The 15,574-nt window shown below is 33.5% G+C and overlaps 2 protein-coding genes and 2 non-coding genes across 4 annotated transcripts in view; 1 reads left to right on the top strand and 3 right to left on the bottom strand.

Annotated features, from left to right (window-relative positions):
* LOC129748129 (centaurin-gamma-1A) overlaps window positions 1-15,574 on the top strand; it is a 517,098-nt gene that overhangs the window by 359,008 nt on the left and 142,516 nt on the right. The gene's annotated exons all lie outside the window — the stretch shown is intronic.
* On the bottom strand, window positions 6,429-6,919 carry LOC129748132 (sperm flagellar protein 1-like). The gene is made up of 2 exons (XM_055742631.1): window positions 6,802-6,919; window positions 6,429-6,736 (listed from the first exon to the last, which is right to left on the bottom strand). The coding sequence occupies exons 1-2, from the start codon at window positions 6,917-6,919 to the stop codon at window positions 6,489-6,491; spliced, it is 366 nt and encodes a 121-aa protein (XP_055598606.1). The 3' UTR covers window positions 6,429-6,488.
* Trnaa-agc (transfer RNA alanine (anticodon AGC)) lies at window positions 14,344-14,416 on the bottom strand. Its single transcript has one exon. It is a non-coding gene; the product is annotated as a tRNA-Ala (tRNA).
* Trnak-cuu (transfer RNA lysine (anticodon CUU)) lies at window positions 14,757-14,829 on the bottom strand. Its single transcript has one exon. It is a non-coding gene; the product is annotated as a tRNA-Lys (tRNA).

Below are 15,574 nucleotides of genomic sequence, written 5' to 3'. Positions count from 1 at the left end.
CTGTTTTGATGGTATCCCAACAGTCCTCGAGAGGGGCTTCGTCAAGCTCGCCCTCTGCCGGCAGCGCTGCTTCGACCGATTGCGCGTAGTCTGCCGCGACCTCAGGTTGCTTCAGTCGCGCGATATTTAACCGAGGCGGGCGCCGGTTTCGCGTGTTGTTCACTACGGAGAGTTTTGGGCGCATCTTCACCATCACCAGATAATGGTCCGACTCGATGTTGGCGCCCCGACAAGATCTGACGTCGATGATGTCCGAGAAGTGCCGGCTGTCGATCAAAACGTGGTCGATCTGTGATTGCGTTTGGTACGGTGATCTCCAGGTGTACTTGTGTGGGAGGCGGTGCTGAAAAAAGGTACTACGTACGGCCATTCGTTTGGAGGCGGCGAAATCGATAAGTCTGAGGCCGTTTTCGTTGGTCAGCTGGTGCGCACTGAACCTTCCAATTGTCGGTTTGAATTCCTCCTCCTGGCCGACCTGAGCATTGAAATCCCCGATGACGATCTTGATATCATGTTTTGGGCAACGGTCGTATTCACGCTCCAGCTGCGCGTAAAATTCGTCTTTGTCGTCACCGGTACTTCCGAGGTGAGGGCTGTGCACGTTGATGATGCTGATGTTGAAGAACCGGCCCTTCATTCTCAACCGGCACATTCGTGAGTTGATCGGCCACCACCCGATCACGCGCTTTTGCATCTTTCCCATCACTATAAAAGCTGTTCCAAGCTCGTGTGTGTTGCCGCAGCTCTGGTAGATGGCACGACCATCTGGGTACGTTCGTACCGTGGAGCCCTTCCAGCATACCTCCTGCAGCGCTACGATGTCGAATTTGCGGCTCTTCAATTCGTTGGAGAGCACGTGGGTACTGCCCACAAAATTTAGAGATCGGCAGTTCCATGTTCCAAGTTTCCAATCGTTAGTCCCTTTTCGTCGAGAGGGTCTTTGCCGATTTCCATCCGAAATTTGTTGTTCGTTATTCGTTGCTTAAGTTTTTTAGTAGTCACAGGCTCGCAAGGCCCGCAGCTAACCCCACTATCTCGCAGGAGGACCGTCGTGATGTTGCTGTTTTGGGTCCCGAACACCACCAGGACGCTGTTGCACTCCGTACGCCGCCCCTAACATGGAGAACAGACGCGTACGAAGCCCCCTAACTCATTCTGCATGCGACCGAAGCATCCACCGGGGTTGGGTACCCGATCTCCGCTAAGGTTGCTCGCACCCCAGCTAGCACCACGGGGAGGTAGAGAATCGGAGTTGCAGACAAGAGGTGATATGACCACTACCCGAAGGTTGGGTGTATGGGGTCTCGAGTTGCACATTGTCTACTTCACTAGCCAAATACCACTCCATGCCAAATTTGATACCATTTGCTTGATTGGTTCTCGAGTTATGCAAAAAATTGTCTTTTGTTTGGTAGGCCACTCCCCCTCTTCCTGTTAGGGGGAGGGGTCCCAAACTATAATAGGAACCTTCCCCGGCCTCCAATACCCCCACCTGCCAAGTTTCACGTAAATCGGTTCAGTAGTTTCTGAGTCTATAGGGAACAGACAGAAAGACAGACAGACAGACAGACAGAAATTCATTTTTATATATATAGATATACGATTGCCCCCTTTCGAAAAAATGTTACTTTCAAAAGAGCTTTCTAGACACAGTCCAATCTATTGTGCCGTTGAAGAGTTACAAATCAGCAATAGATGGCACTGTTTTTCGTCAATTTTTAACGGTTCCTTTTGAAGAGAGCGCTAGAAATTTAACACAAGTTTCTGAAGAATTCTCGTTTGAGCTTGTAGGGCTAGGTGGGGTAATTATGAACAAAATTTCTTCATTTGACACACTTATAGCCACCATATGTTCATTTCTTATCATAAATTCTGAAAAACTGCCAATAATAAATGTTCCCGTGCTCTTTATCATTCTGTAGAGCAACTTTTATTTTTTGGTCGCAACCCACGGCCTTGAAACGTCTGTTCATAATTACCCCGTCTGTTCATATTTACCCCACTGTCTAGGGGGTAATTATGAACACGGATTACGAACTTGGTATAAAATTTTTGAAAAGTAACAGTAGTTATACGTTACATTTACCCATAGTAAGCATTGTATGGTGATTTTTTACTTTAAAAATTATGTTCATATTTACCCCAAAACCTGTTCATAATTACCCCGAGACTTGTCCAATATCATTTATATGATGTCAGAAAATCTCAATTCAACACCAACTAATGAAAATAATAAACAGTAACAAGAAAATAGGTTGTTTTATAAAAACTCAATTTAATTTATGTATAAAACTTGTAAAAAAAAACTAATGTAATCAAAAATAAGATGGAAAGCAACAGAAAAAAAGCTATTTAGTGTTCTTTTTTATTGATTTTTTCTAACTTTTGTTTCGGGAATAAAATTTTTTTGTTGTATCTTCTACATTTTGGTTGGTTTGTTTTTTTTTGTTTCTTTATGTCGTTGGAGAACATTTTTATTTGATAGAACCTCGCCATACCAGTGAAATTTTGGGCGAGTCAGGCTACTCGATATTTTTTACATCCGTTTGAAATGTTTTTGCAGCAAACATCAAGTCTTCACCTAAATGTCGTGGGCTAGGCTTTTCAGATATCATGAAATTCAAACCTATACATATACAGAAAATTCGAAAATCTTTTAAGATGGTTGTTTCACAAAAAAACTCATTAAAATCTTCTTAGATCAGTGAACAGTCATTTTTCGCAAGGCTTCTCAGTTCTATATGATCGATTGTTTTGAAAAATATTTACACTAATACATTTTTTATCACCTCTACGAAATTTCACATTAGTAGCTGTATTCTCTAAAAAAATTGAAGTACTGCAGAAGTTTTTCTCACCAAGCTGAAAGAAAAAATCTTCAACAAAAATAAATATTCATTTTGTACCAAATTAAAAAAAAAATATTCGAACAAATTAACATTGAAAAAAGTATCAAAATAATACTGCAAGATAATAGATTTAGGATCTTTGTTATCCGGATGTATCACATAAACAATTATTATTTGCTGTAATTCTAATGTTCTATTCAAAACGTTGTACAAATATAGATACAGGAAAATTAATCTTTTTGATCTTTGCTTTGTGGACTTATTCACCTATTAAATTTATTAAAGTTTTTCATACATTTTACTGTTGACCACAGAGACTTAAAGTTCATAATAATGTTAAATTTCACGTGGCTATGAATAAAAGCTCAAGCAGCCAAAACACTTGGTGAATTTTATTTTTAGTAAAATTAACATTCTTCAAGTTTAGTTTATAACCTTGTTATTTATCAATACAAAATAAACTGGTTTTGAAAGGACGTAATACCTGTATCCGGTATTAGAAAACTATTCCTGGGAAACAGGTTTTCGGTTTTGGTATTACCGGTAAAACTATCATAACACACAACTCACCTAATCTAAGAAAACATTTGACTGCCTTTTTTCTATCAATAAAAAGCAAGTTCTTATCACTAATTTTTTTAAATAAATTAAGACTTGTTTAAATATGATAACGGATTAAGCTTTTTTTAATTTCTGTTTTATTCACTTTTTTCACTTTTGAAATTTTATTTTCAGTATTGATAAAATTGTGTTCAAAAGTTTTTTTTCAAAGACTGAAATGAACTGGCATAGCTTTTTTTTTAAATCTCATTTTTAGAAAAAAAATCAATTTCTCAAAAATTCAAAACCTAACATTTAACACATTGTGGACCTAATTTTAATATCAAATTTATTGAATTTGGTCCAGTGGATACAGTGATATAGAATGCCGAGTGTTATGTTTCCCGAATAAGATTTCATCCTTAATTTGTGTTAAGATCTTACAGAAGAAGGGGGGGGGTGTAGTTTTTTAAGAAATTTCTTACAAGGGGAGGAGGGGAAAAGGGGTCTGGAAATGCTTGGGTAATTAGTGAATGGCCCCCTAAGTTGATGAATAAGACATTTGACCATCGAGAAGCCAAAGAAATGAATAAGAATATGTGTTCATAATTACCCCATAGGACGAAAACTATGGGGTAAATATGAACACTCATCTGTGAATTAGTGCGAATAAAATTTTTCAAAATTTTTTCTAAATCCAGACAAAGCATCATAAGCTGGCTGTAAAACAGGTGATAACAACATTCTAGCTGGATTTCCTATGATCAGATATTCAAAACATTGAACATTGTCGAAAACGATTTCCGTTTCATGGGGTAATGGTTTTTTAAAACGTCGGAAATGATATCATGAGGATTTGAAAACAGATCGGAAACAGCTTATAGCTATCCATTGGATGTTAAACTACCACTTTTGGAACTTTTTGTTTTAATTCATCACCCACAGCAGCGCGTATGGCACTTGTTCGGAATTACCCCGTGTTCATAATTACCCCACTTGACCCTACATCTGTTCATCTGTGGTTAAACTAGAAGAAAATTATAAGTTTCGGGCAATTTTGGTAAATGGTATATTTTGAGGATTTTTTTTTCTAGGGATTAGTTCATTCTGGGGTTATAATTAGACCTATTTGTATTTCTGGGGAAAAAAACATTCCGGATGAATGGGATAGAATCCTTTCTCAGAGTATAAAATAAATTGTTAGATTTAGGAAACTAATTTAGTTTTCAGGGAACTGAAGTAAACGATCATAACAAATATAAATCACGCGAGTAGTCATTTAAAAAAATATTGTATTAATTAGAAATGAATAAACAAACAATTTCATTAAAGGAAATAAAATCCGATCTTCATCTTAAATTTTAGCTAAGAAGGTATTCAAACTTGCTTCAGAGTTTAGAAGAAAATTTAAATATTTAGGCAACGGACTTATTTTGGACAAAGGGACTTATTTTGGACCACCTTGTCTAGCTTTTCTATAAAGCAACCTATCATGAATACTGTTTTGAAGCTCGGGCACTAAATGTATTGCGGTTAATTTTTTATGATTAGTCGCTGTATAATAGAGCTAGACAAGGTGGTCCAAAATAAGTCCAATGGTTCAAAATAAGTCCGTTACTTGTATACATAATTCTTTTTAATGGAGTTCATATCATCCTCAAAAGAATAATTTGTTAAATGTCGTATTTTTTTCATACATTTCAGCTTACAAATGTACATTGCTCAAGTAAATTTGAAGTAGAAACGGTAGTACTTCGATTATTTTGTTTGCAATGTATTGAGAAAACCCCTTTCCCAATTTGAATCTATTTTAAGCAGTTATACGTCAGAAGATATCCTAGTAAAAACATTTCTTGCAACGTGATCCCGGTCAATGGCCATAGCTGGCCTTTTGAAAGCTTTTCCTACATAAATCGGATTACTACGGTTGCCCTAATCATCATCTGCTTATTTTCATATTTTGAACAAATATTGAAACCACCTTATCCACCCTCAAAACAAGTGGAACGATAATCCACTGGAGGATTAACCCATTCCTGCGAAAGGTTTTCCGGGACAGTACATTCAACTGTTTCGCACTCACTCAACCATATTAGCAAACTAAGGTTTGGTATGGGACAAATTTAGCTTTCACTGAAGTTGTACCGAAAAACAACCAGGACAATCCTAATACCGAAGTGTTACTGTTTTACTGGTTCTTCAATCAAGACTAATGTTTTTCCTCGTTCTGGGGATCAGTTTCGAGCAAGATTTGCATACCCTACTGAATGTTATTACAAATCACTTATGTTTGCATATTCTCTTTCTACTTCCAGGTTGGTATCAGATAACACGTTTCAGGACAAACATCCCGAGCGAGCTCTAGCTTTAATCCGCCAGATGCTGCCTCCTCAAATTTGTGAGTATTGATGTGCTTCCTACAGGTATGGATGGGACCATGGGAAAAATTGACCCAACACAACATTTCGACATTCATTTTGGTTTCGCTTGCAATGTCGGCAAAAACGGCATTGATGAGGAGTCTCATCAACGTGTCAAGCCGGGAAGGCCTTCGTCAAATTTAATTAGAAACCGCCCATGTTCATGTACATGGTACAGACAAATCGGAACAGAAAAAAAGTACAACATTTCGCCAATAGAAAAATTGCAACTGCAAATGTGCAACAACGTGCTGCCGCGTTATTGACAGATGTGAAATGTGAGCGGAATGGATGGATGGATAAAATAACATTGAAATCAGCTAATTACGTCACATGTACTTGTTTCTGAGATTCTGTTTTTTTTTTTGGGAAAATGCCTTCAATGGGTGTGCCAAGTTTCGTGCATCACCATTGACATGTAAACAATGTCCAATTATTTTGGACTAACATGTTTTGTCAAATCATATACGCACAGAAAGATCAACGGAAATTACAAGCTTCTTAAAAAATTTCTCCCCCTCCAATTTCTAAATTGCCCTTTTTCAAAAAGCAAAAATATTGCACATCGACATAAAATTTCTTAAATTATTCTCGGTTGATTTCGATTGAAAGGCTCAAAATATAATTCTGAATAAAAAATATAAAATAGCCACTAAAATGTTCGCTCAACAAGTTCCACTCATTGATTCGCCATGATGCGCTGAACTTTGATCATGATCTCCATCAGAACGGCTTCAACGGCACCATCCTGCTGGCCGACAATCGCCTGGAGCACATCCGGAGTTAACTCGATTTCCAGCTTCTTGAAGACCTTCCGATTAAGGGTGTCCCAATTGTCGAGCTTCCGGCTTGGCGCAAATCCCTTGGTATAATTGTGCAGCTCCACCAGCCGCGGGAAAATTTGATGCAACATTTCCGCCACCAAAACTTAAATTGACACATTAAAAATTATTTTTCTGATAAGAACTTTTAAAAGCAAATAAAAGCATTACCGCCATCCGATAAATCACGACTCAGCTTCCGAATTGGCGATGAAAATCGAAACTGCTGTAGCCAACGCAATACGTTTTGTTTTTCTTCTGGCGTGAGCCATTGCCCAGTAGAGGACATTTTTTTGTTGACAAAATATTGACGGACTCGAGGCGCCGCTTACTTATGTAAAAAACCAGATTTAATACACTTAACAGTGGATTGTTGCCTTTCTTACAGCCTGTAAATTATATTTGGATACATATTACACAAAATTATAAACAAATGATAGACTTATAAATTCTAATAATAATTGAAGAATTTCGAACGCACTAAATCCTAAATTAATTTAATAAATGAGATTCAAAATTGTTTATAGAATAAAAGTATTTTGAAATAATCAAAATTTTCATATAAATAACAAAATTTGCAACTTATTAGAGATTTTTGAAAGACTGGATACTAGAATACCTTGCATGATCCCGTTTTTTGACATTATAATCCCACTCATTTTTTTTCGGAGTCACAGCATATGATAACTTTTAAATGAAAGAAGTTAAAAAATTAAGAAAACAATTTTAAAAAAAAATGTGTTTAAAATTATTCAACCTCTCAAGTAAAGGAACGAACATATTGGAAAAATAATTGGGACATATTACAACTGCTAGAGTAAAATGTCAAAAAAATGCCAAATTTTCAATTTTGTCATTTTGCAATTTTTGTCAATTTTGTCAGTTTTATTTTTTGAATAATTTTGTAAATATTGGCAATATTGTAAATTTTTGTCTTTTTTCCTCAATTTTGTCAATTTTGTGAATTATGACAATTTTGTCAATTTTGTCAATTTTGTCAATTTTGTCAATTTTGTCAATTTTGTCAATTTTGTCAATTTTGTCAATTTTGTCAATTTTGTCAATTTTGTCAATTTTGTCAATTTTGTCAATTTTGTCAATTTTGTCAATTTTGTCAATTTTGTCAATTTTGACATTTTTGTCAATTTCGTCATTTTTGTCAATTTTGACAATTTCGACAATTTTGACAATTTTGACAATTTTGACAAATTTGACAATTTTGCCAATTTTGACAATTTTGACAATTTTGACAATTTTGACAATTTTGACAATTTTGACAATTTTGACAATTTTGACAATTTTGACAATTTTGACAGTTTTGACAATTTTGACAATTTTGACAATTTTGACAATTTTGACAATTTTGACAATTTTGACAATTTTGACAATTTTGACAATTTTGACAATTTTGACAATTTTGACAATTTTGACAATTTTGACAATTTTGACAATTTTGACAATTTTGACAATTTTGACAATTTTGACAATTTTGACAATTTTGACAATTTTGACAATTTTGACAATTTTGGCAATTTTGACAATTTTGACAATTTTGACAATTTTGACAATTTTGACAATTTTGACAATTTTGACAATCTTGACAATTTTGACAATTTTGTCATTTTTGTCAATTTTGTCAACTTTGTCATTTTTGTCATTTTTGGCCATTTTGTCAATTTTGTCAAATTTGACAATTTTGGCAATTTTGACAATTTTGACAATTTTGACAATTTTCACAATTTGACAATTTTGACAATTTTGACAATTTTGACAATTTTGACAATTTTGACAATTTTGACAATTTTGACAATTTTGACAATTTTGACAATTTTGACAATTTTGACAATTTTGACAATTTTGACAATTTTGACAATTTTGACAATTTTGACAATTTTGACAATTTCGACAATTTTGACAATTTTGTCATTTTTGTCAATTTAGTCAACTTTGTCAATTTTGTCAATTTTGTCAATTTTGTCATTTTTGTCATTTTTGCCAATTTTGTCAAATTTGACAATTTTTACAATTTTTACAATTTTTACAATTTTTACAATTTTGACAGTTTTGACAATTTTGACAATTTTGACAATTTTGACAATTTTGACAATTTTGACAATTTTGACAATTTTGACAATTTTGACAATTTTGACAATTTTGAAAATTTTGAAAATTTTGACAATTTTGACAATTTTGACAATTTTGACAATTTTGACAATTTTGACAATTTTGACAATTTTGCCAATTTTGACAATTTTGACAATTTTGACAATTTTGACAATTTTGACAATTTTGACAATTTTGACAATTTTGACAATTTTGACAATTTTGACAATTTTGACAATGTTGACAATTTTGACAATTTTTAAAATTTTGACAATTTTGACAATTTTGACAATTTTGACAATTTTGACAATTTTGACAATTTTGACCATTTTGACATTTTGACAATTTTGACAATTTTGAAAATTTTGACAATTTTGACAATTTTGACAATTTTGACAATTTTGACAATTTTGACAATTTTGACAATTTTGACAATTTTCACGATTTTGACAATTTTGACAATTTTGACAATTTTGACAGTTTTGACAATTTTGACAATTTTGACAATTTTGACAATTTTGACAATTTTGACAATTTTGGCAATTTTGATAATTTTGACAATTTTGACAATTTTGACAATTTTGACAATTTTGAAAATTTTTACTTTTTTGAAAATTTCGACAATTTTGACAGTTTTGACAATTTTGACAATTTTGACAAAATTGCCAATTTTGTGAAATTTGACAATTTTAACAATTCTGTAAATTTTGTCAATTTCGTAAATTTTATCAATTTTGTCATTTTTTTCAATTTTGTCAATTTTGAAATTTGACAATTCTAACTATTCTGTCAATTCAGTCGATTTCGTCAATTTTGTCAATTTTGTCAATTTTGCAAAACATGTCAATATTATCAATCTTGATTTTTTTTCAATTTTCTCAATGTGGCTAATTCTGTCAATTTTGTCAATTTGTCAATTTTTTCAATTTGGTCAGTTTTGACAATTTTGTCAACTTTGTCAATTCTGTCAATTTTGTGAGTTTTGTCAATTTTGGCAATTTTGTCAATTTCGTCGATTTCGTATGTTTTGTCAATCGTGTCAATTTTGTCATTTTTGTCAAATTGGTCAATTTATTCAATTTTGTCAATTTTGTCTATTTTGACAATTTTGTCAATTTTGTTAATTTTGTTTATATTGTTAGTTTTGTCAATTTTAATCATTTTGTCATTTTAGTCATTAATTTTCAATTTTGTTAACTCTGTAAATTTTGAAAATTTTGTCAACTTTGTCAATTTTGCCAAATTTGTCAGTTTTGTCAATTTTGTCAATTTAGATTTTTTTTCAATTTTGTTAATACATATGGTTTATTTTGTATTTTTTTTTTCAATTTTGTTAATTTCATCAATTTATTATTTTTTTTTCAATTTTGTTAATTTTGTCAATTTTACCAATTTTAAAATTTTTGTCAATTTTGTCAATTTTGTCAATTTTATATTTTTTTTCAGTTTTATCAATTTGGTCAATTTTGTCTACTTCGTCAATATTATCAATTTTTTCCATTTTGTTAATTTTGTGAATTTGGTCAATTTCATAATTCTAATTTTGTCAATTCTGACCATTTTGTCAGTTTTGGTAATTCTGACAATTTTGTCAATTTTGTCATTTTTTTAAATTTTTTCAATTTTGGCAAATTTTGTCAATTTTGTATTTTTTAATAATTTTTTAATTTTTGCAATTATGTCAATTTTGCAAAACTTGTCAATATTGTCAATTTTAAAAATTTTGTTCTTTTTGTCGAATTGGTCAATTTTATATTTTTTTGAATTTTTCAATTTTGTCAATTTGGTTTCTTTAGTCAATTTTGTCAATTTGTTCGATTTGTTCAATTTGGTCAATTTTGTCAATTTTGTCAACTTTGGCAATTTTGGCAACTTTACAAAACTTGTCCGTTATATCATTTTTGTCAACTTTGGCACTTTCGTCAATTGTTTCAATCTTGTCGATTTCGTCAATTTTATCAATTTTTTCAACTTTTTCAATTTTGTCAATTTTGATTTTTTTTTTCAATTTTGTCAATTAACTCAATTTTGTCAATTTCATCAATTTTGTTAATTATTCAATTTCGTAAATTTCGACAATTTTGGCAATTTTGTCTACTTTGTCAAATTGGACAATTTTTACAATTCTATCAGTTTTGTCAAATTTTACAATTTTGGCAATGTTGTCCATTTTGTCAAATTTGACAATTTTAACCATTCTGTCAATTTTGTCAATTTCGTCAATTTTAACTTTGTCAATTTTGTCAACTTTGCCAAACTTGTCCGTTTTGTCAATTTTTGTCAACTTTGGAACTTTCGTCAATTGTTTCAAGTTTGTCAATTTTGTCAGTTTTTTCAATTTTGTCTATTTCATCAATTTTGTGTTTTTGCCATTTTTGTCAATTTTGCCATTTTTGTCAATTTTGTCAGTTTTGTTAATGTTGTCTACCTGGGCAATTCTGTCAATTTCGTTTATTTTGTCAATTTTGTCCATTTTGTCAATTTCGTGAATTTTGTCAATTTTGTTAATTCTGGCCATTTTGTCAGTTTTGTCAATTTTGTCATTTTTCTCAATTTTGTCAATTTTGTCAATTTTGTTTATTTTTTTCAATTTTTGCAAATTTTTTAATTTTTTTTCATTTTTGTATTTTTTTTTCAATTCTGCCCATTTTGTCAGTTTTTTTTTCAATTTTGTCGATCCTGTCAATTTTTTCAATTCAGACCATTTTGTCAGTTTTGTCAATTTTGTCAATTTTGTGAATTTAACTATGGAGTCAATTTAACTTGGTGGCGCTACTGTTTGGTTATTATCTTTCATTGAGAGTTCGGATTGAATCTCAAGCCGTCATCGTCTTTGCTAGACACCAACCCCGAAAACATCAACATCGGAACAATTGCACAGGTTTTTCAATGCGAACGAAAAAAAAAACCCCAAGAGCTTAAAGCTCGAGAGGTTTGAGTAGCATTTGTCTGATTGGATCCAATTTGCTTCCACGAACAAAATTCTCTCATGTCGTTCGTGCTTATCGTCCGCAGCGTTGCCAGATCTACGGATTTCTCCGTAGATCTACGAATTTCAAGCATTTTACGGAGCTACGGATGATGCCCAAAATTTACGGACTTTCAGCATTTCCTACGGATTTTCTACGGATTATCGAAAAAATTAACGGGATTTTGAGGATAAACGAAAATTCTACCTGACGACCAAAAAGAAAAAAGGTCGTCAAGTTAAGTTTTGCCTAAATCAGTACATTTTTCGATTTTCGTCAAACCTACGGACTTGAGCGGGCAATCTGGCAACGCCGATCGTCCGCGTCCCCGTGTCTGCCATGATGACGGCAAATCTGGGTGGGACTGAAGGCTGTCTATGACGTCATGCATAATTTGCCTTCATATTCACGATTATCTTGAGTAGTGATTGCTGGATGTTGCTAGCAAGCCAAATGGAGATTGAAGAGGGAAAAAAATCAATAATTTTAAGATAACATCGTCAGAACTCGCCGAGCCAGAGATGCCAATGTGCCTGATTTTTCAGGCATTGCCTGATTTTTCGAGGCTCTGCCTGATAACCTGATAAGCCATTGAATTTCCCTGATTTTTGAAAGTATGCCTGATTTTGCGTGATTTTTGCGAATGTCATGAAAAATGGGTTGTAAGAACAGGAGTAGGTACTAGGGGAAAAGTTCATATAACGCCCCATGTGGCTAATACGCGCCACTGTTGTTTTGAAGAATCTGAAACATTTTAAGCCTGCAAAATATTACCAATTTGTTTTAAATGCTGTGATTGGTCATGGCAAGTATGAATTTTTCCTTAAAATGCCCCTGTGTCGTGATAATTTCACAATTTAGGTTTTTCTTCATTTCGATCTAAATTTTAAAACACTTTTAATAAGGTGTCACCAAGCAGAGAAAAACGAATAAGACAATATTTTCTGACACATCGATAGAGGAGAATCTAAATGATGATTTTATACAAAAAAATCATACTGAACTCGCTAAGGTATGCTTTTCATGGGTATGTTCTATCACGGCCCATGCGCTCTTTATAACGCGCCAATCGTAGTAGGCTGAAAATAGCATTAATTTTTCAAAAAGGCCAATTTTCATTGAAAATGAACAAAAAGTCTAAAACCATATTTTGAGCGTTAATTTAGCCCAAAAAATCTATTTTCCAATTTTTGTTAAATTTCTATTAGTCCATTTTGATTTTCTTTTCAGTCAAAGTGTCTGTAAGTATTGGTGTGTTTTCGGTCTTCGGCTGCTCTCGGGTGTGTTCGGCTGCTAGGCGCGTATTGAATACACAGCGGCGCGTATTCGCAACACAGTTTTGTTCTGTGGCTTTGAATATGGTTTTTAAAAATCATGTTTTTGAAGAAACTATAGCAATTTGAGTAACGAAAATCCATAGGCATTTGTAGAAAACACTTTTATTCAACGATTCCACCCATTTTTAGCACAATTTGTATGTGGAATACATAGAAAATAAGCGATTCGCTTAGGTGGCGCATAATAGAGCATGTTCCCCTATAGCTGAAGTGAAAAAGTGAAAATGTGGCTGAATCAAAGCAATCGAAAGGTTCTCGTTAATTCTTATTTAAAAAAAGGATTTCAATGGAATCTTTCGATTGCTTGATGCAGTAGAATTATTCAACCAAGTAGGCCCACAACACATATTAGAGTAAAAATGTGTAGCGATGACCAAAAAAAAAAGGTCATCACTTTGACAGAAATTTCCGTTACTTTAACGTAGCCTGATTTTGCCTGAATTTTATTTTGCCAGTTCCCTGATTTTTGAAAAACAATGTTGGCAACCCTGCGCCGAGCTGATTCGATAGGTAGGTACTTATAAAGGTATATCTAATACCCATAATTAATGATCTCCCAAATCGACCGATAACTATACCTTTCTGTAAGAAAGGCAAAAAAAAAGAAATTTCTGTTGCCAGAAAATCAAATCGATTTAAGGCCCAAGGTTTTGATACCGGAATATACCCCTAGGTTGCCGAATAAAATGTGTGTTTTTTCGAAAAGAAAATCTAACTTTGGTTTGACTTTAAAATTCTGTGATGGTTTTCTGTGATAAAAATAGCATTTAATTCATTGAAAAGTCATGAAAAATTGAGTCTTTGATTGCGAAATATCAATTAAAATTAACAATTTTATCATAATTTTCCAAAACTAAGTGAAAACCCAAAATTAATGTTAACAACAAATTTTTTTTAAATATGTGCCAAATTTAAAAAATATGTGAAATCTGTAAATATTTCCGAAGTTCTGTGTTCTGTGACACAGATTCTGTGATGAAAATTTGCTCAAAATTCTGTGAAACTTTAGAACTGATAAGTTGTCTGGTTATTACGGGACATCACACGGTGTACAATAACCCAAATTGATATATATTCCCGATAATGATGACGTCATTGCTATCCGTCTAGTGAATAGCCTCGGTGTATGCAGAATTATCTTACGCGCGCAAAGCACCCTTTGCACGCTGTTCGAAGATAGCACTTGCTTACATTCAAATGAGTATTCGAGGGAGTAGCCTACCTTGTCTTTTTTTACCCTGATGAGAGGAGGTTGATCTATCATTCTATTTATCATTGTGAAAATAATCTAAAATACATATCTTTGGAGATGCGGGGCATCGATCCCCGTACCTCTCACATGCTAAGCGAGCGCTCTACCATCTGAGCTACATCCCCTTCTTATACATTAGTCTCTATAACTATTTCATTTGTTATCTATTAATAAACATTCATTCATTTCTGCGGTACCTAATATGTGATCATTATCTGTTGATAAAATGAGATTTTATTCTATTTTTTATAAACTTTATTTTTTCAACTCATTAGTTGAGTCATTCTTACTAGGAGTCTTTTTCATTAACTGTGATTGATAATTTCAATTGTTGTGAAGAGTTGAATCCCTTTTGTTTTTCTCAATCAAAAGTTTCCAGCACATGTGGAGTCGTGTCGTCCTCCTCAATTTCCTCAATTACTGCCGTTCTCACAGCCCGATTGTCACAGCTGCAAAAAACATATTCGCCCAACGTGGGGCTCGAACCCACGACCCTGAGATTAAGAGTCTCATGCTCTACCGACTGAGCTAGCCGGGCAGCTAATATCGCGCCAATTTTTAAGGGTACCCCCAATGTTTCTCTGTCTTTTCAATTCTACTAAAAATTCTTCATTGACAGCGTTAGACTTTAATGAGATTGATTTTCGGGGAGGCCTAACAACAAGTTCGATTTCAAATATTTCATTTTACGTTTGCTTCATTACTCACACTGCACAACGAGTCCTATTTATGTTCAATTTATTTCTGCGTTAGTGTCTTCCATAAGCTTTGATGAAACCTCTGGTTTTCCTTACCCATAAAATCCAATCCTGATTATTTTTCTTTTCGATCCTTCAACCACAATAAGTTTTAGCCATAAAGGCCTCATTAAGGTACATTTAGCAAACAAACTTAATTCTCACCTAACAATGACGGTCGAACCGCACAGCTTGGCCTCGAGGTTTAAGAATTGTACAACTTTTCAAGGGCCATCCGGGCAATAAAATTCCTCCGAAAAGCCAAAAACCCCTTAATAAAAGCACATCTATGTTTTGCCATACTGTTGCAAACCTCGAAGGAGGAAGACACTCACTTCATGTTCTATTCTTGAATGGGCGCTCTGATTTTTATGACCCATTAAAGGGAACAGACGTTGTGTTTTGATGAACTTCCTTAACAGAATCTTTTCGAAAGATTATGCTGTTGAGGTGATGCTGGGTGCGGGAGAAGAAACTTTTGAAAAATACAATTCCCATAACTGGTCCGAAAACATCCATTCGGGTGAAGCCTTCGCGAAAAATTGA

Source organism: Uranotaenia lowii, chromosome 2 (assembly GCF_029784155.1).
Source record: "Uranotaenia lowii strain MFRU-FL chromosome 2, ASM2978415v1, whole genome shotgun sequence".
In the NCBI taxonomy this organism is placed as follows: Eukaryota; Metazoa; Arthropoda; class Insecta; order Diptera; family Culicidae; genus Uranotaenia; species Uranotaenia lowii.
Note: the sequence above shows the minus strand (reverse complement) of the source record. Positions and strands in the feature narration are given on the sequence as shown.

What these genes read in the sequence shown, in the direction of transcription:
- LOC129748132 (XM_055742631.1), bottom strand. Translation starts at nt 6,919, where the DNA reads ATGTCCTCTACTGGGCAATGGCTCACGCCAGAAGAAAAACAAAACGTA. An exon ending in TCGTGATTTATCGGATGGCG is followed by an intron (nt 6,737 to 6,801) that starts GTAATGCTTTTA and finishes TGTCAATTTAAG; the next exon opens with TTTTGGTGGCGGAAATGTTG.